Here is a 25,401-nt window from a genome sequence, read left to right as displayed (position 1 = left end):
CGAGAAATTTGAACAATCGATCGGCTATGGTTTACACCAAGACATGCGCTTATGAATAACACGCCTTTCATTCAGTGCATATTTGAAGTGTTCAGGCAACTGTTGAATTGCAGATTGATATTTGTTTATTTACTTATTTATTGGATTTTGTTGATTTAATTGAAATAAGCGTATTTTTAGTTAAATAATAATATTGCCATTTAAATAGGTATTATATTGTATCTAATATAAAATAGCCAAAAACTAAAAAAATCAAGAAAATGTCATTCTTTCAAGAAGAAAACGACGAGTAAGTCTATTAAAAATAATAATAATCATAAAATTTTATTAGTTATTAATACGGTCATAAAAACTGTGTGTACTTTTTAAATTAAAGTAGAGAAATTATTGTGTAATAATATTTGTTTTGGTGAAAAGTATAAAGATTTATATATAGTTAAAAAAATATATAATTCTAAATAAATTTGTTACCATTAAAAGAATTTCTTTTTTACTTACTTTATTTTACAATTTTTTTCTATGGTGTTATTATTGTTTTTTAAAATGACATACACTTTAATAACTATTAATCTTAATAGTGATAAAATAAAGAACTAATGATGTTTGATTGGGCATTTGTAATTAGTTGTTTTTCTCAATTAATTGAAGTGTCGGTTATTAATTAATTAGCTAATATAATATATATCATATGTTGACCAATAAAGTATAAATTTTATTTTTCATTATACTCGCAAACTACTAGATTCGAGTTATTTTAAAATTTTTTTTTTTTTTAATCTAAATTCAAATTTTAATACATCTGACGTTCAAAAGTCATGATTATCTTTCACTGAGTGTTTATTATTATTGCTACGTTTGTTATTGAACTTAGTTCGATTTGTAGATCGACTTGTAGATGCTTCAATAAACATTGTAACCGGTTTCTCTCACTTCTAAAGTTTAAATAAAACACAAGCTGACCTCTGGCCTGCAACACGCGTAGTGATTATGTAATAAACAAACTTCACAAAACAGTATCAAGTCTTAATTCTCTGACGCAAATAAGGGAAGTTCGAAAGACTTAATACTTATCCCCATATTAAAAGAAAGAACAATTACATATAAGATTTTTTATAATTATAAATAAAGTAATTACAACCGATCAAGCTTATTAATTGAAAGTTAATTTTATTATATTTTAATAAAAACAAAAATGTTTATTTTTCATCGAGCTTACGTTTACAATTCTTTTTTTTATAAGATAGTGTTTTGTTTACTAAATATTGTTAAATAAACTAATATTGATTAAATTTTAACAAATAAAGTTACTACCATTAACTAGGTTTGGTAATCAGCAGTGTACTAAGGGTGGGCACAGAGGCCCTTGCTCTTAGCAGTGTCATCGTGTGAACTCGGCAAATTGCTGCCGGAGTTTGGTGTCTTATTGTTGTTTTTAGGGCCTCGCACTATACACTTTTAATTAATGTAAATTTTGGATAGGGAAATATAGAAACAGAGCAAGTATACGTTATAATTAAAATGAAAATTTTTGTCAAAACGTAATAAAAAAAACCCAGCACAGTGGGGTCGTGGCATAGTTGGGTCCGGTATAGATGATATCTGACAGTGATTAAAATCACTATCATAAAAAACGCTTTGATGCAAATCTGTAGATAGTGTTTAATTTAAAAAAATTAATGGATTATTCCAAAAGCTACAGGTCTCCTATTTTATTATTTATATTTTGATTACAAGTTTTATGATATAGAAGTGTAATATATGAATAAATAAATAAATATATATATATATATTAATAATATATAAATATAAATAGTACTTATCTCAAAAAAAATATAATAATCCATACATTTTTCAAAAAGTTATAGCATTATAAAGTTAAGAATATAAAACAGAATTTTTTACAAAAATCGTATTTTTTTATCAAAGTATATTACATTAGCTTTAATTTAAGATATATATAAAAGTGTCAGTATGTCTGAAACACTACAAAAGTTAAGTTAAAAATGTTCTACTTTCTATATGCATTTTTAAGTTTTGAACCCCCCTTGCATAAAGGGAACTAGTCCGATTTAAAAAAAAAGTATGTCGAATGAAAGAAATATATAAATATTATTTCTCTTAAAAAAGTTATAATAATCCATACATTTTTCAAAAAGTTATAGCATTTTAAAGTTAAATATGTAAAAACGTTAAATATGGAAAATATAAGATCCAGAATTTTAACACAAAAATAGCATACAGTAGCCATTTTCGCCTTGAAGACAAAATAAAGTCCGAAATTTTTTTTTCTACAATAAAGTATAGTACATAAGCTTTAATTTAAGGTATATATAAAAGTGTCAGTATTTCCGGAATCTGGAACACTAAAAAGTTAAGTTGAAAAAGTTAATTTTTTGTAAAAATGTTGTCATTTTGAATCCCCCCCTATGGGCAGGTAAAGGGTCAAATTTATAAAAAAATATACCAAATGATAGGTAAAGACATCATGCATATACAAAAAAAATAATTATATTGATTTGATTATTTTTAAAAAAGTTATGGCAATTTTAAGTAAAAAAAAATTGAAAAAATTTCGAAAATTAGCGATTTTTAAATTTGTAATTTTTTTGGAGGTTTCCGACATTTACGAGGAATGAGGGAAATTTTTTCAATTTCTGAGGGTAATGTCTTCGACTAGATACGATTTGTGATCTTTTGACGTATGTCGAATGAAAGAGGTATATAAATAGTATTTATCATAATAAAACTGTATATATCCATTAGGGTGTTCCTTATTTTTCAACTTCATAAATTCAGAGTCAACGGCTCAAAATTTTGTTAGATTCACTGAAAATCTTTTGACGTATTGTTGAAAGAAATCCGTTCGGTGAGAGCTGAGAAAAAGTGGTAACAGACACAAAAAAAAAAAATAAACACATCTTAGTAAAATCAATACCTTCTCAGCTTCGCATCGAAGCTAAAAAAACAAGAAACACAATAAAATAATAATTGTTTATCACAATAATAGTTTTTCTAATTTGAATATTTTTTATTCAAAATTTCTCGGCTACACCTGGGATACAGCTGGCGATATTGTTGAACCACCTAAAATAATCCAAAGTAAAGGTTATAATACAAATGTAGTATTTTAAAATTTAAAATTTTGCAGTATTATTATATAATTTCATAGTTGCAATATAAATTGTTTTTGATATTCATCCCTTGTAAATTTGTGAGTGTGCTATGTTTTCTTTATTTGACGATCGACTTGACATTAATACTAAAAAAAATATTAAAAGGTTATGAACAGAGCACAAATAAAGAGCCAGAAGAAAATGAAGATTCAAATAAAAAATTAATTTTAAAATATGAAGATTTATCAGATTTTCTAGAAAAAGATCTTCCTTTTTCGTTGTTCAGCAACACATTGGAAATAAATAATGAATACAATAACGCCAAAGAAATATCCTCGATAAAAATAGTAAACGACAGAATTCAACGACAAATTTACAAGGGATGAATATCAAAAACAATTTATATTGCAACTATGAAATTATATAATAATACTGCAAAATTTTAAATTTTAAAATACTACATTTGTATTATAACCTTTACTTTGGATTATTTTAGGTGGTTCAACAATATCGCCAGCTGTATCCCAGGTGTAGCCGAGAAATTTTGAATAAAAAATATTCAAATTAGAAAAACTATTATTGTGATATACAATTATTATTTTATTGTGTTTATTTTTTTTTTATTTAATATAACTAAAAAAATTTGTTAATTTAAGAACAAAAAAAAATACACGCAAAAAAAATTTAAAAAAAAACACGTTTTCATAGTTGTTTTAAATTTTTATTTGGAAAGGATTCATAATTCGAAAAAAAGTCAAATTACCTTTTTTATAAAAGATATCATGGTGATTAATATTACTTCTGTACAATTTCTGCGTACAATTAAAATTTAAGACACTGGAAAAGTATAACTGAAAACTATGTCATTTTTTTTTTAAAATTAAGTGAAACTGATTTTTCTTATTTTTACAAAAAAATAATATATTGTCTTATTTTTTGTTCACATTGAGTTCTATAAAAATTGTTCTTTGTGATTTTGGCGAAACTTCAAGATTAAAGAACATACACTCAAAAAAAGAAAATCCACCCCATTTTTGTAGAACTTCAACCCCTTTGAGGCATGTGAAGGGGTTGACTTATTGTACTCAAATTTTACCAGTTTCATTTTTTCAGTGAATCTAACAAAATTTTGAGCCGTTGACTCTGAATTTATGAAGTTGAAAAATAAGGAACACCCTAATGGATATATACAGTTTTATTATGATAAATACTATTTATATACCTCTTTCATTCGACATACGTCAAAAGATCACAAATCGTATCTAGTCGAAGACATTACCCTCAAAAATTAAAAAAAATTCCCTCGTTCCCTGTAAATGGGGAAAACCTCCAAAAAAATTACAAATTTAAAAAACGCTAATTTTCGAAATTTTTTCAATTTTTTTTACTTAAAATTGCCATAATTTTTTCAAAATTGAACAAATCAATATAATTTTTTTTTATTAGATGCATAATGTCTTTACCTATCATTTGGTATATTTTTTTATAAATCTGACTTTTTACCTGCCCACAGGGGGGGATTTAAAATGACAACTTTTTCACAAAAAATTAATTTTTTCAACTTGACTTTTGAAAATGTTCTGGAAAGTCTGACACTTTTATATATATCTTAAATTAAAGATAATATAATGTACTTTATTATGAAAAAAAAAATTTCGGACTTTATTTTGTTTTCACTGTGAAAATGTCTACCGAATGCTATTTTTGTGTGAAAATTTTCGATTTTCGATTTTACATTTTTAACTTTATAATGCTATAACTTTTTGAAAAATGTATGGATCAATACAATTTTTTCATGAGAAGTAGTATTTATATACATCTTTCATTCGACATACTTTTTTTTTAAATCAGACCATTTCCCTATATACGGGGGGCTTCAAATCTAAAAAATGCATATAGAAAGTAGAACTTTTGAAAGTGTTCCGGAAGGTCTGACACTTTTATATATATCTTAAATTAAAGCCAATGTAATATACTTTATCCTGGAAAAAAAAAAATTCGGACTTTATTTGATCTTCACGGTGAAAATGGCTACCAAATGCTATTATTGTGTGAAAATTTGCGATTTTTATTTTTTATATTTTTAACTTTATAATGCTATAACTAATTGAAAATTGTATGGATTAACATAATTTTTTTTTGAGAAATAATATTTTTTAATATTCCCTTTTTCATTTGACATACTTTATCTGAATCAGAATATTAATAAGGAACTATAAGAATATGTAGCTTTTGGAATAATCCACTAATTTTTTAAAATAAAACACTATCTAAAGATTTGCATCGAAGCGTTTTTTTTGATAGTGATTTTAATCATTGTCAGATTAAATCTATACTGGACTCAACTATGCCACATCCAACTATGCCGCGATCCCACTGTTCTAGGTTTTAAAACTTATTAATGTTAAATGAAAAAATTAAATAAGTTTTAATATAAAAAATATAAACATAATAGTTGTATAACGTTTAAATGTTGGATAACGTTATAATTATTTTAAATATTAAACAAAAAATATTTTATAACCCGACCCCTGGTAAACAAGAAGGAAACTCAATTAAGTATTTTTTTTTAAATTTAAATAATCTATATATAATTACTATATAAACTATATATATAGCGTTGTTTCGGGATTCCTGAAATCGATTCCTTTTTGAGGGATGGATGAAGGAACGAGTTTCATTACATTTGATAAGAATAGAAATATTAATTACTACTTTGAATTATTATCAAAAAATTTATGTAAAATGTGATATTATAAAGAAAGATTATATTTTAATTTGCATATAGTGCAGCAGGAGCAAGCTTCAACAATAGATCAATAAACAACTCCCTTATTTAAACTATACCTTAAATTAAAAAATTAACGAGTTTATTATAAAGTTTTTAATTGTAAATAAACTGTAATTTTGATGCGAGTCTCTTGAATGGGTCTAACTTCTTGTGGGTTTCCTTGCTAGATGAGATTGAAGTAATTAAAGATAAATATAACACTGCCTAATCTTAAATGCCCCAAAGTGAAACACTTTTTAGTGCGATTATTTTATCTTAAAAACTCAATCTTTATAATAAATTTTGAAGACCTTTTTTTTAATGAAAATTTTTAAATTTTGACATTATTTTTAATAAAAGCAATTTAGAGGTGCCTTAAAGTATTACTTTTAGTCGTTAGGTTGTCCAAACAATCTAAATATTCAAGAAATAACCTAAGAGGAAAAAGTCCTCCCTAAAAATCTTAATTGTGACCAAAAAGTGTTATATACAGGGTGTAAATCTTTCGAACCATAGTAATGTATGGGCGAGTATCCTGGTAAAGTGTAAAATAGGACCTCGTTTTTTTTTTTTCTCCAAAATTGGAGACATTTTAGAATAACCCCCCCGAAATTCTCTAAAATTAAAAATAAATCATACCACAATATTCCCCGCAAAATTTTCATACAAATTGAGTGGTCACTCGATTTTTTGTAACTTTTGCGCCCTCCCCTGAACTTTGGGCTCAAAGTTGGAAAAAAATTTCATAATAGTGTGACCCGTCAATTTGTATTGAAATTTCACTGGGAGTCTTGTGTTGTAGTTTATTTTTTAGTATAAACGATTAAATAACAAGAAAAACCGAAAAAACCTAGAAATAATGTAATATTTATGCATTTTTATTGCACAAAAAAAGAAGCTATATTTTAAAGGTTATCTAATATTATATGCAACTTAATAAGTGACTATTCAATAGTGAACAGTATTTTTCGAACATTTAAATAAACATTAACAAGCTCAGTGATGTACCATATTCTCATTATTGATTAATTTCGGAAAAGAGTAGTGTGCCGGTTACATTAAAATAATTATTTCTAATTGTAATAGAGTTAAAAATATTCATTTCAATATTATAATTCTTTTATTTCCCCGACCTAAAAATAAAAAAAATTATAATTTTATACAGTTTCAATGATAAAAATTATAATCGGTTTGAATAAATAATAAAAGACGAAATAAACTCATGAAATTAAAAAAATATCACATTATTTGTGGGTTTTTCGGTCTTTCTTGTTATTTAATCCATTAAACTAAAAATAAACTACATCACAGGACTCCCAGTGAAATTTCAATACAAATTGATGGGTCACACTAATGTGAAATTTTTTTCCAACTTTGAACCCAAAGTTCAGGGGAGGGCGCAAAAATTACAAAAAATCGAGTGACCATTCAATTTGTATGAGAATTTTGCGGGAAATATTGTGGTATGATTTATTTTTAATTTTAGAGAAATTCGGGGGGGTTATTCTAAAATTTCTCCAATTTTGGAAAAAAAAAAAAAACGAGGTCCTATTTTACACTTTACCAGGATACTCGCCCATACATTACTATGGTTCGAAAGATTTACACCCTGTATATATATTATGTTGTCTTATATTGTCAACACGCAGCCGATTATTTTTTGTCCGTTGTATTTATTTTTGAAATAATAAATGTTGGAAAAGTAAAGCGTAATGAATAAAATTATAACATAATATATATTATTATCTTAATTACTACTTATTACGCAATATAATACTATATATTATATTTGCAAATTATAAATTTGAAGATAGTTACTAATTGTCTGTTCGGTTTAAAGGGTTTCCAAGAGGAATTTAATATATACATTATTAAGAGTATTTATAAAATTTTTGTTTTCTCTATTACTTACAAATGATACCCGTCAAATTCAACAAATTAAACCATTTTAGGGACAGCAAAAGCACCCTTTGTGATCTTTGTACGTACACCTGTGATAATATAAGTTGTTTTAATAATATACTGCAACTTAAACATAAAATGTATTAATTATAATTGTGGTATTTATTAAATAGCTCTTGTTGGTTTGAAAAATTATTTATAGATATGAAGATGTCAGTACCGTTTTGGTGAGAAACTTTCATCTTGATCTTATGGATCAAGATATATTATACCATTTGGCTTTAGGAAGTGGTTCTCACGATTTAAGAGCTATGTTTGGTGACGTTAAGGTAAAAATATGATTATATTTTATGTACTTAGTATAGGTGCAGTTTTAAAATAATTTTCTTTATATATAATTTCCCCCTCCCTATTTTTTTAAAATAGAATCATATATGTACTTTTTCTGAATTTTTAGATTGTAGAAGCATCTCTAAGTTTTCTCTTCATGTTGCGCCTATGGTATTTTTATTATGGTACAAGTTAAAAAAACAGTTTATTGTAATATATAAAACTAAAAAAACAGTTCGTTAAATATGTAAACATAAAAATGATAAAGTAGTCTATTTTAATCTTTAACGAAATTAATAAAACTATTTTTATATGTTATAAAAATATTTTTTTAATAAGTGCGAAATTAAGAATAATTTAGTATTAAAAATATTATAAATAATAATTATTATTCAGTGTATTTTTAAATTGTTTAATTAATTTAAAATAATAATTTTATAAATAATTAAATAATTTAGAAATAATTTTCGAGTATAAAATTTAGATTTAAACATTTTTAACGTTATTTTATTTTCCTGTATGAAAATCGTATTTATTTATAATATTTTTACTTTATTTAAAGAAGAATAATAGAAATTCATAGTTAGTGTTTGAGTAGTGATTTTGTAGCTAAGCTCATCAAAAATTCAGAAAGTATATTATGTGATACTAAAATGTTTTTCAGGTGAGAAAAATTACACGTTTTCAAGGCAAAAAAAAATATTTTTTCAAATTATTTATTTATAAAATTTACAACTAATCATATTTTAAAGATTTATATCTAGAAAGATGAATATTAACTTAACACTATTTTATTTTATGAAACTATGTTTTACTAGCTTAACAGGGGCATACGGTAATCCAATAAGCCTTTTTGCTTTAAAAAATGTCAATGGCTTATAGATAAAATCATTGAGTTAATAAAAAAAAGATCAAAAAACAATTTTAAAACCCAAATCATATTATTATTTAAAGTGACTCTGATAGTCTTTTAAAAAGCGGCCCAATTTCCCCCTTGCTTCCGTTATTGGGCTGTATCATAAATGTTTAAATATAAAAATTTTAATATTTTTAAATATATAAACGTATTATGTTATTTTTTTCATTTGTTAAATATTTGAATTTTATAGTTTGTTTGTATGGGCGGCACACCCAAACGAATGGAACAATTTGCATACAAATTAATGGAAGAAATATCTTATAAAATACCGACGGGTACAACGCTGCAAGACATAAGTCGTTATTCCTATAGATATTCAATGTATAAAGTGGGACCTGTACTTTGTATTAGTGTAAGTATAATTGAAATTTAATATTTAAGATTTTCATTAAAAATCTTTTCAAAGTTAACATTTCTTTTAATAAGAACTATAACTTAAATATTTCGAAATGGATTAGCAATTAACTTAATAAATCAATCTCAAAAGCGTTAGACTTTTGGGGAGTGGTTAAATAAATGGAATATTATGATTTAAAACAGAAATTATTATCGCTATCATAAAATGATCTTTTTTTAATTCACAAACATTTTTTTGGCAATAAGACATTTAAAAAATAATTTTTCTCTATTTCGAGATTTCATGAAGAATGTACTAGGTCCAATCAAGCTTTTTTAATTGAATATTGCTACAGAATGGGTAGGATATACTTGTAGAAACATTTTTAACCTTTTTTTAAAAATAGTTTATATATAATTATTGAATTTTTAATATTATGTCATATAGCATGGAATGGGAATGCCATCTGTTGGTATACTACTGCATGAAATTATTAAACTCATGTTCCATGCTAAAGTTGTGGATCCTATTTTCTTTAGAATAGGTACAAGTGGAGGTATTGGCTTAGAAGGAGGTACTGTGGTAATTTCTGATGAAGCCGTTGATGGCATGCTTCAACCAAATTTAGAACTAGTATGACATTTAATTATTTTTATAAAACTATTATTTTATATTATAGTTGTACATTAATCGCATGTCAAAATAACTATAGCAAATTCTTGGAAAATTAGTAAAAAGAAATTCGATCTTGGACAAAAAACTTCAATGGGAATTAAAATCTCTAGCCGAACCAGATGATCCGTATCCAACAGTTATTGGCAAGACAATGTGTACAAGTGATTTTTATGAAGGTAGGTAATAACAAGAATACCAAGTAAAAAAATATTTTGTCTAAATTAGTTTAATATTAATAAATAAATTTGAAGGGGTCCCTTTTATGCTACGACTATAAAGTACATATTTTATTTTAATTATTTAAAAACAAGCTAACTAAAAATAGATCACTAGTATATTCTAGAAGAGCTGCAGTTCATGAAGCACTCGCTACTATAAAATTCACTAGTTTTATTTCATGAACAAATATATACGTAGGAAACAACGGTCGACATAAAACCAAAATTAGTTGATTACATTTTAGTTGAATTTAGATACTAATAAAATATGAACTACATGTAGTTAAAAATATTGGCATACAAATATATTTCTTTAATTTTTTGGTTTTTTAAAGATGTGAATCTTAGACCATCATTTTGTAACATTTTCTATCAAATTACTTTAAAATAGCTTTAAGAAAAAATCACATGGCATTTTAGTTTACAAAAAAAAAAAAAAGAAAAAAAAATGTTAGCTGGCATAAACTAAAAAACAAATTATACTATCAATAAGTATATTAAAAGTCATTTGATTTGAAGCCATTATGCTTTTAGTAATGAAAATTTTTTGCTCTATAACTATATACTGTTTAAAAAAGTAATTTATGTTTTTCTAAACAGTTAATGTGTTATTATAATTATTTTATTACGCTTAAAGTGCTTAAGGATATATCTATGTTTAGAGTTGAGTCCGAAACGTCAGAATTCAACTGTAAACATGGATATATCCTTAAATACTTCAAGCAACAAGACAATCCATGAAAGCTTTAACACATTAATATTTTAGTATGATTAAACATTTTTATAGGCCAAGGGCGTATGGATGGAGCTTTTTGTGACTTCTCAGAAGAAGAAAAAATGGAGTATTTAGAAAAACTTAAATCAAATAACGTGAGAAATATCGAAATGGAATCATTGGCATTTGCTGCCCTGACACATCATGCAGGAATAAAAGCAGCTGTTGTGTGTGTAACATTACTGGATAGACTAAAAGGAGATCAAGTATGTATATTTAATATGTTAGGTTATTAAATTATTAATGTTATCCAATTTTTATTCACTGTGTATAGCTTGTTTCTATCAAAATTAAATTGAATTACTCCCCGATAATTTTTAAAAATTCTCTTACAAAAAAGGATTTATATGACTTATTTATGTTAATTGACAAAAATTAATAATAATTAGTACTCAAGTCAATTTCGTATTTTTAAAAGGAAGAATATTGATAAATATTCAAAGGTTTTCTCACAATATTGCATAGAATATCAAAAATAAATTATACCATAACTATATGTTGTCCAAAGACTTATTAAGAATTAAGGCACGAAATTAAAAATTTAATTTTAACCATTGTATGTAATATTATTAATGTTAATAATATTATGGTAACAGTTATATGAGTATGTTATATAAACTTATTTAAATAAATTCTATAATTTCAGATTCATTATCCTAAGGAAGTTCTTGACGAGTGGCAGCAAAGACCTCAAAAATTAGTTTGTCGTTATATAAAAAAATATTTATCAAAGAGAGGTATGATATTAAATAATCATTGTGGTTCAATGAATGTAAAAAGCCCAAGAAGATTTAAACTTGTACAACAGGAGTCCGAAAGCTACGATTGAAATGTTTACCATTTTACTCTTTTTAATGTTTCTAATAAAATAAATTATTAGTAATACTTTTATTTATGTCCCATTATTTAACACTTATTTATCTCTTATTAGTGTATTTTTCTATTTTCTAATTCCAGATAATCACTATAATATCCATTCTCATATTTAATCTGTATTGCATATTTATTATATGAAATTTAATTTAGTTGGTAATTAAATAATTTTACTTTGTACATAATACCTAGCATAATTGTGCATTTATTTATGAGAAGTCTAAAACTTTAGTAAAAAAACTTAAGTATGCTCTAAATTTATTACTACTGATAACAAAACTACTTAATTTGTAATAATGGGTTTTCATATAAATTCTCTATAATGGTAAATTAATAATTATACTTTTATTGCATTCATTTTTATAATCGAAAGGGCTTTAGAAGCACTTGCTCATCAATTATTTTAGTATTATTGTCACTTATAAACTAAGTAATTTAACTCTTAAATGATAAGGCTTCATAAATTTAAATCTTGTGTAAAATAGCGATAGAGTAATTACTCTATGATGATAGCTCACATTCAAAATTTTATCCTCAGTACAAAATTATCAAAGTAAATGGAAAAATAATAATTATTGTTTTTTATTTTTAGTATTTAACCTAAAATAAATAGTGTTTTAAAAATAGAATATTCTAGTATCTCTATGAATTAACCTAGAAAATGTATAACTAAAGGATTTTTGTGTATAATAATGAATTATTATAAAATTTAAAAACGCATTAATACCATAATTTATTCAAGGAGGGGTTCAATGACGTATTTTGGAAAGGTCTTTGAAAATTTAAAAACTATTAAACTTAAGATGAGTTCAAAATAGGGAAGATAGAAATTAGAGATAAATTTTTAATTTTTGTTTTATAAGAGGATAGTATCTTCTTATGTTATCTTTCATGCCAAAACGAATGTAGATTTATGAATTTTAATCATAGATGACCTGTTTTATTCACAATAAGTTTTTTTATTTATAATTCTAGAATTTTAGTAGGTTTTTGAGAAATTATATATCATAATCGTCTTGGAAAAATGTTTCTACTTGCGTCATTGGTATGAACTAAGTACATTTTGGTTTATTTTGTGTCTCTAGAAGGAGGTTATTCGTGAACTCTATTTCCGTAAATAATATTCTAGCATATACACATTAAGTTAAGCCCCTTATGTAGTCGTGAAATTTATTCATATTGCTGTATTTCATGGGCAATGGGCGTTAAAAAAAAGTAGAGGCAATATTCAACATTATTTCTATTTAAATATATAATGAAAAATTTTTCTATTAATTCATTTTAATATTAAGTTGTTCTATATAAATAAAAATTTTTGAAAATCGTTTAAAATATTGTGCAGCTTATTTTGTGTGAAATAAGTAATTCAATGTCTTCTTTTTTTTTACTTGTATATTTTATAATTTAACTTGTGTTTATAATTTGTTTACGTATAGATTTGTTTGTACATTTTAAACAAATTATATTCAATTTAACTAAAATATATTAGGATTTAAAAAAAAAATTATATGCCAACATTTATTAATTTTTAGTGCTGTTTATAATCTTATATAAATATTTTTAACATTAATATTAACACCAAAAGATGCTATATTGGTTGTTCCATTTTTAAAATTTTAATTTGGATATAATTTGGATATAACATATGTATAAAAAAATTATTTTTATTTTACAAAGTTAGTTAAAAATTATCTATGTTGAAATTTGTATTATGATAATAATTCAAAACTGTATTTTATTAATTCAATGTATTATTATTATTTCATTGAGCTTAGTTGGAAAATATTTTTGCTCAAAATAAATTTATGTATATACTAGTTTAGGAACGCCAAAAAAAAAAAATATATTATTTAACCACTTTTAATAACATATTATTTCTTTCTATTAAAATATTTAATTACAGTGTTATCAATAATTTAAAAATTAATCATAAATATTAAATACATTAGACTGTAATATTTTTTTTTATCAAGACTGAAATAAAATTATTGTTATTAAGTAGCTAATGATTTTTTTTTATTTTATATCAACCAGCTCAAAACATAGTTATTGCAAGTAATTGAAAATAGACTTCAAATTATAGTATTGACATTGTTTTAACATTCCAAAGATTACATTAGAGGAAATAATGAAATACAAATGCAATGTTATACCATTTCTATTCCTATTTTTTATAAATATACTTATTTTTTAGCTTCAATGATATTTCTGTTGCCAATTTTTCTCAACTTTCACCGGCCCTTTATCCTTAAAAATTGGAAAAAATTTTCTCGTTCCCTTTAAATGGGAGAAATCCGCCCAAAAATTACGATTTAAAAATCGACATTTTTTCAACTTTTTTTTTTAAAACTGCTATAACTTTTTTAAAAATGAAAAAATCAATATAATTCTTTTTTATATTGGAACCTTAGGTATTCCCCTTTTATTTGATATTAATTTTTTGAAAATCTGATCTTTTACCTGCCCTCAGAAGGGATTCAACATAGTAACTTTTGTATAAAAATTTAACTTTTTTAACTGTTGAAAATATTGTATTTAATTGCTATAATACATATTTATTTATGTATAACACTTATAAATCATAAAACTTGTAATCAGGATATAAATAAGGAAATAGGAGTTGATGTCTCTTTTGTAATTATCCACCAATTTCTTAGAATTAAACACTATCTACAGATTTGCTTTGAAGCGTTTTTTATGATAGTGATTTTAATCACTGTCAGATATCATCTATACATGTCCCAACTATACTATGTCCAAAATGTGCCGTGACCCCACTGTGCTACCGTTTTTTTTATTATTAAAATTTAATCTAATTATTTTATTAAATAATTGTATTCAATATACAGAATTTTACTTATAGTTAAATTTAGAAGTGAGAGGTTTCCATGTTTATTCAGACGGTACATTACACTGTACAAGCGGACTTCTGTATTTATAAATGTTTATACTAATATAATTAGTTAATAATAATAAAAAATATGAAACAAAAATTCAAAATAAATAGTATGTTAATTTATATTTTTGTCCACATCTCATATTTTATTAAATTTGAAGTTGCTGAAGCTCTTTTAATAAATCATTTTCAAGTTTCAATCTTGAAATTTGATTATGATCCAATTCTTTACCAGAAGCTTGTAGAGTTTTAATTCGATTTATACTCTTTAAATCCTGTAATTTAATATTATAATGAAACAATAAAATAAAATATGATTATTTTTATTTAACATACTGTTTGTAATTTTTTAAATCTTTTTTGTTTTTCATCATCAATAGATGATTTAGAATCATTTATTTTTTGTTCAACACTATTTGTGTCATTTATTTCTTGTTGTTCTTTTGCTTGACGTTTAGCTTGACGTTTTTTTTTCATTTTTAAATAAGCTTTTGATTGATTTTCTAATAAAATAGTAAATGTTTTGTACATAATTATAAATGAATACATTATTTGAGATAAGTGTGCAAGGACAGCAAAGAAGGATTTTGCTGTTCAAAAGAAGTCTAATTTATTGAATTGATCCGGTAACAATAAAATATAGGCTGTTTAAATAGGATCATGAGCTGGTATTGGCTACTGCAGCTCTAATTTGAATTTCTGCGTTTATTTTGACCCAATTATGACACAAGTTGTAAATTACTGAGTTAGGACCCAGAAAGGTTTCTGGAAGAACAAATTGCTCCATATATCCTATGGGGAGATTTTATGTACAATCAGTAATAATTTACTATGATGTAATTAAATATAAATAATTTTGTATGCATAAAAAAAAATAAATATATATAAATTATTATTGACTATATCATGGTTGGTTTATGTGAAGAGAGGATTAAGTTATAAAAAGAATTTTTTCAGAAGATTACAGTAAAAAATAAATGTTTTGGTGTTAAATGGAACTCAAAATCAAATCACAATGACAATTAACTTTATTACTTCTGAGAGTTATAAATACTGTTAAAAGTAGTAAAAAGTATACGACTAAATTTTTAAATAATGTAAAAATGTTTAAGTTTGATTTAACCACTTTCTCCCAAAAGTATAATAGTAAAAAATATATTATAACTTACTAATATCAGTTGCATCATCATGTAGTGAAGTAGGTTTAAAATCAGAGTTTCTAGCATGTGGTGGCCTGTAAACTTGTTTGGATGCTAAAATTTTGATGTCATAAATTAATTTTTAGGGTTGTTTTCTAATTAGAAATATTTTCACAATTATGATTTCGATTATATATAAAAAAAATTAGTTACCTAAATAATATTAAGTTATAGATGACTTAAATATCATTAAAACTTTAAAATGTATATAAAACATATATTTTTAAAGTTAATTTCTTAGAGATAAGTTAAGGCTGGGCTTGCCAGCTTGAATTTAGATCCGAATTTAGTCCGCTTCAAAAAATGGGTAGAACCAGAATATTGATTTCATGTCTAAGTTAGGATAGGATCTTAATTTAGAAATTAAGTTGAAACTATTTTAATGGGAGAGAACAAAATTTTTTTGAAAATTGTAAAACATAGGTTACTAATAACTTCCAAATAGAAAAAATTATAATATGTTACATATTGATACATTTTTTGCATAAGACATAATTAATCATCTTGCATATAAGTTACTAATATTGTCTAATTTGTAAACCAATGGCTTGGTTATTTAATAAAAAAATTACTTAATTCATAAGTAAAAATTAATTTACCAATTGGTTGACTGGAAGCAATGCCTTCAACAGTTTTATAAACTACAGTTGGTGTTTTGAATGTTCCCTGTGAATAATTTTGCCAGACAACTTGAAAGAGTTCATTTTTACCCCAAGGCTTTTCATGTAATAATGCACCACTATAATGCCATATTTTAAATGTATTACCAACTTTTAGTCGTGGGGCTGTTGTTGCAGTAGCAAAATGTTGACCATCAGGAGACCACTGAAGGTATGTAGTATCTGGTATATCAATTTTTTTAATTTTTTTTTTTCCATTAATATCCCAGAGTTCAGCATTTCCTTGAACATTACCAAATCCAGCCAAAAGGAGAAGTATTTAATAAGTTAAAGAAAATTTATAATTAATATTATAACGTAAGACATTTTTACATGTTGCAATCATAACAAAACATCTAACAAATAACAAGTAAAACAAGTGGCCCACTAAAAAGATATTGTAACCTCCCATAAATAATTAGTAATGTTTGGATTTTTTAGTCATAATAACCTTTTTTTTTTGCTTATTGGAGTTTTCTTAAATAGTGATGCAGAGTAAAAAAAAGAAAAGGTAATAACATTCACAACAAACTTTATGATTATAATCAACAAATTAATTAAAAACTAAAAGAATATTTTTATATTTATGTAAAAAAATCAGTATTAAAATTAAACTTGTCTTCAGTTTTATGAAAATGAAATGGATATATCTGTAAATATTCTAGATAATACAGTCATGAAAGCTTAAACACTTCCATAAATTAATGTTGAATATAAATTATAATGTTAATTAATTGTTAATGATTAAATATAGTTTTAATGTGAAGTTATAACCTTGTAGTTGAAGCTTATCTAACATGTTTATGAAGAGTATTAGATAATTTATCTAAATTATTAGTAATATTCATTTTCAAAAAATTTAATCAAAATGAAAAAATATTATATCTTGATAATGACAGAATCTTTTATTTGTAATATTTATAATTAGTTATTTAGTCTATAAATAAAAAAAATTATGTAATAATTTTTAAGAATTTATTTTTATTAATAAAATTCAAATTAGTGAAATAATAAAAATTTTCTATTTATTAATTAAAGTTTAATACGATTTTAATGTTACATTGGAAATACAGTCTACTCTCAATATTGTTCAATATATTGAACTTATGTTAAAGTAACTAAATTTTATTTTATAAAAAATTGTAAAAGGATATTATTTCCAAACGGATTGTAATAGATTGCATTAAATGTTCCAGTTCCAAATTCCATGACAACATCACATTTTAAATTATACAATGTAGCTTTTGAAGGCATAAAGCCATAAACAACACAAAATTCATTTGATGAAGGGCTCCATGAAGCCGTATATAATGGACCTTCTTTGTCTATAAAATTTAGCATACAAGTATTATCAATACTAAATGTTATTAAAGATTACATATAATTATTAGCTTCGATGCGAAGCTGAGAAGGTATTGGTTTTACTAAGATGTGTTTTTTTTTTTTTTTTTTATGTCTGTTACCACTTTTTCTCAGCTTTGACCGAACCGATTTCTTTCAATGATACGTCAAAAGATCACAAATTGTATCTAGTCGAAGACATTACCCTCAAAAATTGAAAAAAATTCCCTCATTCCCCGTAAATGTGGGAAACCTCCAAAAAAATTACAAATTTAAAAATCGCTAATTTTCGAAATTGTTTCAATTTTTTTTTACTTAAAATTGCCATAACTTTTTTAAAAATAGTCAAATTAATATAATTATTTTTTTTGTAGATGCATGATGTCTTTACCTATCATTTGGTATATTTTTTTTGTAAATCTGACACTTAACCTGCCCACAGGGGGGGATTTAAAATGACAACTTTTTCACAAAAAATTAATTTTTTTAACTTAACTTTTGAAAATGTTCCGGAAAGTCTGACACTTATATATATATATATCTTAAATTAAAGATAATATAATGTACTTTATTATGAAAAAAAAAATTTCGGACTTTATTTTGTTTTCACTGTGAAAATGTCTACCGAATGCTATTTTTGTGTGAAAATTTTCGATTTTCGATTTTACATTTTTAACTTTATAATGCTATAACTTTTTGAAAAATGTATGGATCAATACAATTTTTTCATGAGAAGTAGTATTTATATACATCTTTCATTCGACATACTTTTTTTTTAAATCAGACCATTTCCCTATATACGGGGGGCTTCAAATCTAAAAAATGCATATAGAAAGTAGAACTTTTGAAAGTGTTCCGGAAGGTCTGACACTTTTATATATATCTTAAATTAAAGCCAATGTAATATACTTTATCCTGGAAAAAAAAAAATTCGGACTTTATTTGATCTTCACGGTGAAAATGGCTACCAAATGCTATTATTGTGTGAAAATTTTCGATTTTTATTTTTTATATTTTTAACTTTATAATGCTATAACGTATTGAAAAGTGTATGGATCAACATAATTTTTCTATGAGAAATACTATTTTTTAATAATCCCTTTTTCATTCGACATACTTTATCTTAATCAGGATATTAATAAGGAACTAGCAGATTATGTAGCTTTTGGAATAATTCACCAATTTTTTAAAATTAAACATTATCTAAAGATTTGCATCGAAGCGTTTTTTTTTTATAGTGATTTTAATCACTGTCAGATATCATTATACTTGATCCAACTATGCCACGTCGCCACTGTGCCGCGACCCCCCTGTGCTGGATTTTTTTTAATATAAAATTAACTTACTAACTATAACTTGAGATGTGTCTCCTTTAGTAGTTATTAAATGAAGACCTTGTTTTCCATAATAGGACTGACCAGTTTTATCAACATCAGTGCTTGTTAACATTAATGATGCTGTTCCTTTTTGGTTCCAAATAATTTCTACTCTATCAGCCTAATAATATACTGTATCAATAATTCTTTAGAGTATGTAAAAAAAATAAAAGTATGCATTCATAAAATATGTACTTATTAAAAATATTTAAAAGAAAACTGTAATTGATCTGATAAAATTGCAAAATTATTTTTTTTTTTTGTATCATTGAATTAGGAAAAATAATAGAAAAACTAAAGATAAAAATATACATTATAATAGATTTCATTCAATATTATTGAAATAATGAATGAAAATTTGACTTTTCAAAAAGCATATATTTACATCTTAATTGAAGATGAAATATTTTTCGAACTATTAGTTAATAGGGTGCTAAAACAATAAATTTTAAAACATTAAAATCAAAAAAATTATTTTATTATTATGGTATGAACAAAAAAGGCATCACATTTCATATAAGTTACAATATATAAATATATATATTTAAATAAAAAATTTATATTATTTTTAATAAATTATGATTCTAAATTTTAAAGCCTTTTAAGTCTAGGAAACCATGATTTTATAAAAGTTCATTTATAATTTTCTTTATAAATTCTTAAAAAAAATTATCGAGTGAAAAATAAATAAATAAACAAAACATAGCTAGACAATTATATAGATATACTACCTGAAAAAAGCTTTTATTTGCAATGATGTTATTGAAATCAGGGTACATAAAAAGACGACCATTTGATGGACCTGCTTTTGCTATAAATAAATATTCATTTTAATTAATTTTCTTAATTCAATACATTCCTTGATATCTAACTTAAAAAAAAATTAAAAACCTGGTAAAAAACATAGAACATTAATTGGTTGATTTGTTGGCGATATTGAATAATTATTAAGTTTTAATCCTTTGATTCTATGTACAATATTATCAAAATTAGAATTCTCATAAAAAAGTACATCTCCGTTTAAAAAACGAGCACAAACTTTTTCATCAGATGACCATTGTGGAGCCCTAAAGTAAAAATGTTATAAGAAATTGGTAATGTTTCAAAACACCTTGAATTAACATAATATTTAAAATTTAAACACTATTTTGGCTCAAAATAAAGTCAACAATACCTGTCTACCAAGGAGTGAGCTATTACCTGCTATCAGTTATTTATTATGTATTGAAATGTTGTGAATTATATTTATACTGATATTATTTTATAAAATTGTTTAATAACCTGATTTTGTAAAAAGGACAGAGCCCATTAAATTTATAAATAAATAAATAAATATTCATGATAACTTATTCATCTATTTTAAAAAAGTAAAAAAGTTTTATGTAATGAGTCTTTCCACTCAATCGACAATATTTAGGTTTTTTTTTTAAATTAAAAAATTTGTCCTTGTTTATTAAAAGAAAAATCTAGATGGACATATGGCCTCTATAAGTTATTATAACTGTAACATTTATCAACTGAAATATATCATTATAAATAAACTAATCATATTTTAAAAGACATAATTGATATCAACATAGATACTTGAAAATACAATAATTTATTTTAAAGTAAATGATTAAATAAAGATTATACAAAAATATAAAATTTAAGATATGTAAGATATATGTAAAATTTTATTTAACACTTTATAAAAAAGAAATGTTACCAAAGTTTAGAGTCTCTATATTCAAAACTTTTAATTAATTCTCCAGTAGCAGTCTTAAGAATATGTACATTAGGGGTGCCTTTTGGGTTGGTAGGTGTTGCTGAAATTCATCATAAATAATTAATAATTAATTTAAAGTTCAATAGTTGTATTAATTACTAATAAAAGGTTCATAAACAACCAAGTAAGTTCCTTTACTACTAAATACTAATTGAGTTGCTTTAGAATAAACATTTTCTGCAATTATTTTCCAATCATTAGTTTTTGCAAGTATAACTCTGGAAAAAAAATTAATTTTGTACTTGAATTTGATATTTTTTTTTATAAATAAAAATTGATGCAATGTATATTTAAATAATTTGTTTAACATATTTCAAACAACATTAAGATAAAAAACATGACATATCAAAATAAGAATTATTTTCTTGCCATTAAGATAATATTCAAGAATTTAAATTAGTAAACTTTAATATAGACTATTGTTTTAAATAAAAATAAAAAATTGTTCAAAGAAATAAAAAAATATCATTAACTAAAGCACTCTTACTTAGAAGCATTAATCCAAGCAAAATGTTTCCCATTTGCACTAAATATCATAAACTTACATGAAGATGACAACTCGGGAGATAAAGTAGATACTGAGTTAAATGGAGCAATACCTTGATACAGGTTAAGTCCAGTTGAGCCTCGAACTTTAAAAATAATACAATATGGTCAACATTATTTTACTAACTTTATTTAATATGCTTACACAAAGACATTAAATATTGATACATAACGAATCATACTTATTTAAAAAATGAAATTTTATATAAAAAGTAATTTTCAACAAAACTATAAACAAATTTATATTATTACCAGCCAAATTCGGAACAGTCATTTTTTGTAACTTTCTTTAAAAAATTCAATCAATCTTTTACATTAATTCCAAACTATTAAGAATCCTGAATACTTAAAACTCACTTAGATAAGAATTAGACATCACTCGTGTTCAAATTTAAATAATTTTTTTTGAATGCAAACGTATCATTTTTTATCACAATTTCAGAGTAATATCACAGAAAATTTTAGTTATTTGAGGTTATAAATTATGGATTTAGATAATAAACTAGATAGCTCATATCTATTCATATCATTAACTAATGATAAAATTTGAAGCCATTTTCTTAAGGACTAAACATTATCGTCGTTATATTTTGATATCAACTTTTTTGTTATCAAATTAATAATTTTTGTTGTCAACAAAGATATAAATAAAAATCTACAATCAATATCTGTGATTATCAACAGCTTTTAGTAGGTTAGGTGGTCTAACTCCAATTTGTTATCCTTTTTTATCTCGGGTGGCATACGAGATGGGCACCGACGTGTGCATCATCTCGGACCCGTACGCCGGGTCGGTCCGGGACTCTGCAGGATGGTTCTTGGACAGTCCGGCAGAGCGGCGACCCGAGGGAGGCGCTGAGGTTGGCCCGCAAAGAGCCGAAGCTCGTCATCAGGCGGGCCAAACTCGTGAAGTTGGTGGACCACGACCCTTTTTTTTCTCGACCGGCTTATTGTGAGCTGCCCTGGAACTGCTGGTAGGCATTACTTCAGGGTGGCCCACGCCATTTTAATAATTCACGCCAATCCCGCACGTCCACCTAATCCTCCATCATCTCCTCGGTGATAGCAAAACCACCAGCAGTAACCTCAGTGACCCGAGGATCACCGGCGGATGCTTGCTTGACATATCCTCCGACAGTAATTTGGGCGCGAACGTCCTCTTGACCCTGCCTCACCAGTCCCTTGGTTTTGGTATAATCGCTAGATATCGACCGGGTCAGGCCTGTAGCGACACCCTTCCCAGCCGGTCCTAGAGTTTCCGACCCTCCTGGTACCGTAACTTGTTTTTCAACATGGTTGATTTTTAATGTAAATTCTAGCCTACGTTTTACCTGCTACCAGGGGATTTGTTTTCAATGTTGCCTTCACCTAGGTGGTCGCTTTATCACGCTGCCGGGCCCACCCGCCCGTTATACAATTACCCTCGATCGCTACCGCTTATTAGTCCACCTTAAAGAAAAGTAACTTATATCACAGCTACCCTGTATATCTGCAGGGAACTCATTGTCTGCGACCGCTTATTCGTCAATTCAAATGAATGGACTGCTTATTTCGCGGCTAACCTGCATATCTGCAGGCCGTTCCTTTATCCGCAACCTGAGGACGCGCCCGATTTCCTGAGCTAGGGAAGCTGCGCTCGTGCCGATGTTTCGTAGCCCCGTAGAGCCCAATTACACCAACACTGTAGCGCAGCGCAACGGGCTAATTTGTTACACTAGGAAGTATTTAAAAGAATGATTAAATAAATAATAATAATTGAACTAAAAAGAATTCATTGTATCCGCTCCAAAGGCGTTTCAGTTTTATATTCTAATATAAATTTAAAGAAAAAAACTACAAGGCAAAGAAATGCGATAATTCGTCACGACGGGAATTAAATAAAATATAAAGAACCCGGACGATAGAAAAAGACAACGGAAAAATGATGACTAGAGTGATTAATGAGTTAGGTTGGATTTAATAAGTTGGGATGATAACATAATATTTAGGACGAGTACTAACATACAATATAAATTACAGTAAATAATAACGCGACATTAAAGAAAAATAAAACTGAAGACTAGAAATGATAGTAGCTTGGGAGGCTGTAATATTCCCCCTAAGAATACAAAAAATGGACACTAATTTCGGTAGTGCCACGGTAGTTTCACTGGCTAACCAGTGAAACCACTCCGTTGGATTTTGAATAATTTTTCCTTGTATTTTAAGATTGCAAAAGGACCTTCAAATTTTGGCTCAAGTAGTGACTATACGACGTCGACGTTTAGGAAAACATTACTAACCTTTGTTAACAACACTGGCACGAAAAAGAACGGTCTGTAGCGTAATTAGTGCCACCAGTTGTCCGCAACTTTGATATTGCTTGCAATAGTGATACTAGGAAACCGGGTGGTGGGCGGTGCAAGATGAAAAAGTTCACCGGCAGCCAGAGTGTTGTGGCATATACCATTTCAGTAGGGGTATGCGAATGTTCTTTTCGAGTGTACTTTGTAGAGCTAATCCTGTGTCTATATCGCTCTCTTGAGTGTTCATTAAAAGCGTTCGACTATTTGATTAGATTTGAGAGTGGTAAGCCGATGTTCTAATATTTTCTATGCCAAATATTTTGGATAAAGCGTTGAACTGGCTGTCTTGATTGGTGGTTAAAATGTTGGCCAATCTGAAACGTAGGAACCACTGGCTGACTACAGTGAAGTCAACGGTGAGGACGTACATGTTAGTAAGTTACCAAGTTTTAGGCCAGCGAGTAAAATGTTCCACATATATCAATAATTACTTATAGTTTTTTAAGAAAGGCAGAGGTCCAACATCGTTGATATGAATATTGCAAAATCTGAGTTCCAAGAGTGGAAAGACGTGACTGGCGCAATAGTATGCTTGATAATTTTCTAACGTTGGCACTGTACACAACATTTAGTGTTAAGCCATCGACTCGAAACATCTCTTGGCCGGGTATCCAGTATTTTCGCCTTTTTATAAACACGATTTATTATCTTAATTAAAGAAAACAATTAATAACACTATTCTTCTAGAAAAAACAAACGTTAATTTAATAATAATGAATCACAATCTTAATTAATTGAATAAACCAAATGTTAATATAAAAATGATATTATGTGGTTAATATGCGTATAGTTGTTTTTATTTTATTCAATGAAAATGATTTTATATGTTGTTCCCCAAAAATACATACTCCACAAAATTTTTCTTTGCTTGCGTCTGCAAATGACATCTCAAATATCGTATTTGCATACGAGTCAAGTGTTTTAATACGTATTTAAAATTTCAATGATTGAGTCACCGATTGGCGACTGGGTCGATAACTTTTTAAAAGGAAGGGAAATAATATTTAACTACTGTTTATAGAGAAGTATTATAGTAATTTAATTCAGTAAAAGTAGAATAGAAAACAAACATAATATAAGAAAATTCACTAGATCCACCCATACTTAATCCTAAGTCTCAAGTCCTCGTCAATATTACCATTATTTTTGTATAAATGGTCCTAAATATTTAAAACTTTTCACTTCACCTATCACATCCTTGTTTCTTATCATTACTATACTCATTTCATTGCCCTTAAATTGTCTTTCGCCAAACACATACTCTATATTTCTGTCCTACTTTTATCATTCCCTAAACCCTATTTTTTAAGGGCTAAATAACCACATCTTAATCCTAAGTACCAAGAAGTTTTTTTAGAG

At 26.0% G+C, this 25,401-nt stretch overlaps 2 protein-coding genes across 3 annotated transcripts; one reads left to right on the top strand and one right to left on the bottom strand.

The window, feature by feature from the left end:
* On the top strand, positions 1-11,930 carry LOC126903992 (uridine phosphorylase 2). Its single transcript, XM_050682607.1, has 7 exons — positions 1-289; positions 7,988-8,114; positions 9,225-9,386; positions 9,819-10,004; positions 10,084-10,222; positions 11,052-11,245; positions 11,686-11,930. Exons 1-7 carry the CDS (start codon positions 261-263, stop codon positions 11,866-11,868), a joined length of 1,020 nt encoding a protein of 339 aa, XP_050538564.1. The 5' UTR covers positions 1-260; the 3' UTR covers positions 11,869-11,930.
* A 2,975-nt stretch (positions 11,931-14,905) lies between these two features.
* Positions 14,906-22,129, bottom strand: LOC126903985 (eukaryotic translation initiation factor 2A). 2 transcript variants are annotated; one of them, XM_050682596.1, is made up of 12 exons: positions 21,950-22,129; positions 21,639-21,783; positions 21,251-21,369; positions 21,092-21,191; positions 20,275-20,450; positions 20,115-20,194; positions 19,354-19,504; positions 17,821-17,991; positions 16,607-16,942; positions 15,978-16,061; positions 15,145-15,311; positions 14,906-15,083 (listed from the first exon to the last, which is right to left on the bottom strand). In XM_050682596.1, the coding sequence occupies exons 1-12, from the start codon at positions 21,969-21,971 to the stop codon at positions 14,958-14,960; spliced, it is 1,677 nt and encodes a 558-aa protein (XP_050538553.1). In that variant the 5' UTR covers positions 21,972-22,129; the 3' UTR covers positions 14,906-14,957. The 2 variants fall into 2 exon arrangements, with proteins under 2 accessions (XP_050538553.1, XP_050538552.1); XM_050682595.1 differs by having other exon boundaries at positions 21,843-21,961.
* Between the last annotated feature and the right edge of the window lie 3,272 nt (positions 22,130-25,401).

This window comes from Daktulosphaira vitifoliae, unplaced genomic scaffold (genome assembly GCF_025091365.1).
Source record: "Daktulosphaira vitifoliae isolate Bord-2020 unplaced genomic scaffold, ASM2509136v1 Scaffold_4, whole genome shotgun sequence".
Taxonomy (NCBI): domain Eukaryota; kingdom Metazoa; phylum Arthropoda; class Insecta; order Hemiptera; family Phylloxeridae; genus Daktulosphaira; species Daktulosphaira vitifoliae.
The sequence above is the reverse complement of the archived record's forward strand: the minus strand, read 5'-3'. Positions and strand labels throughout refer to the sequence as shown.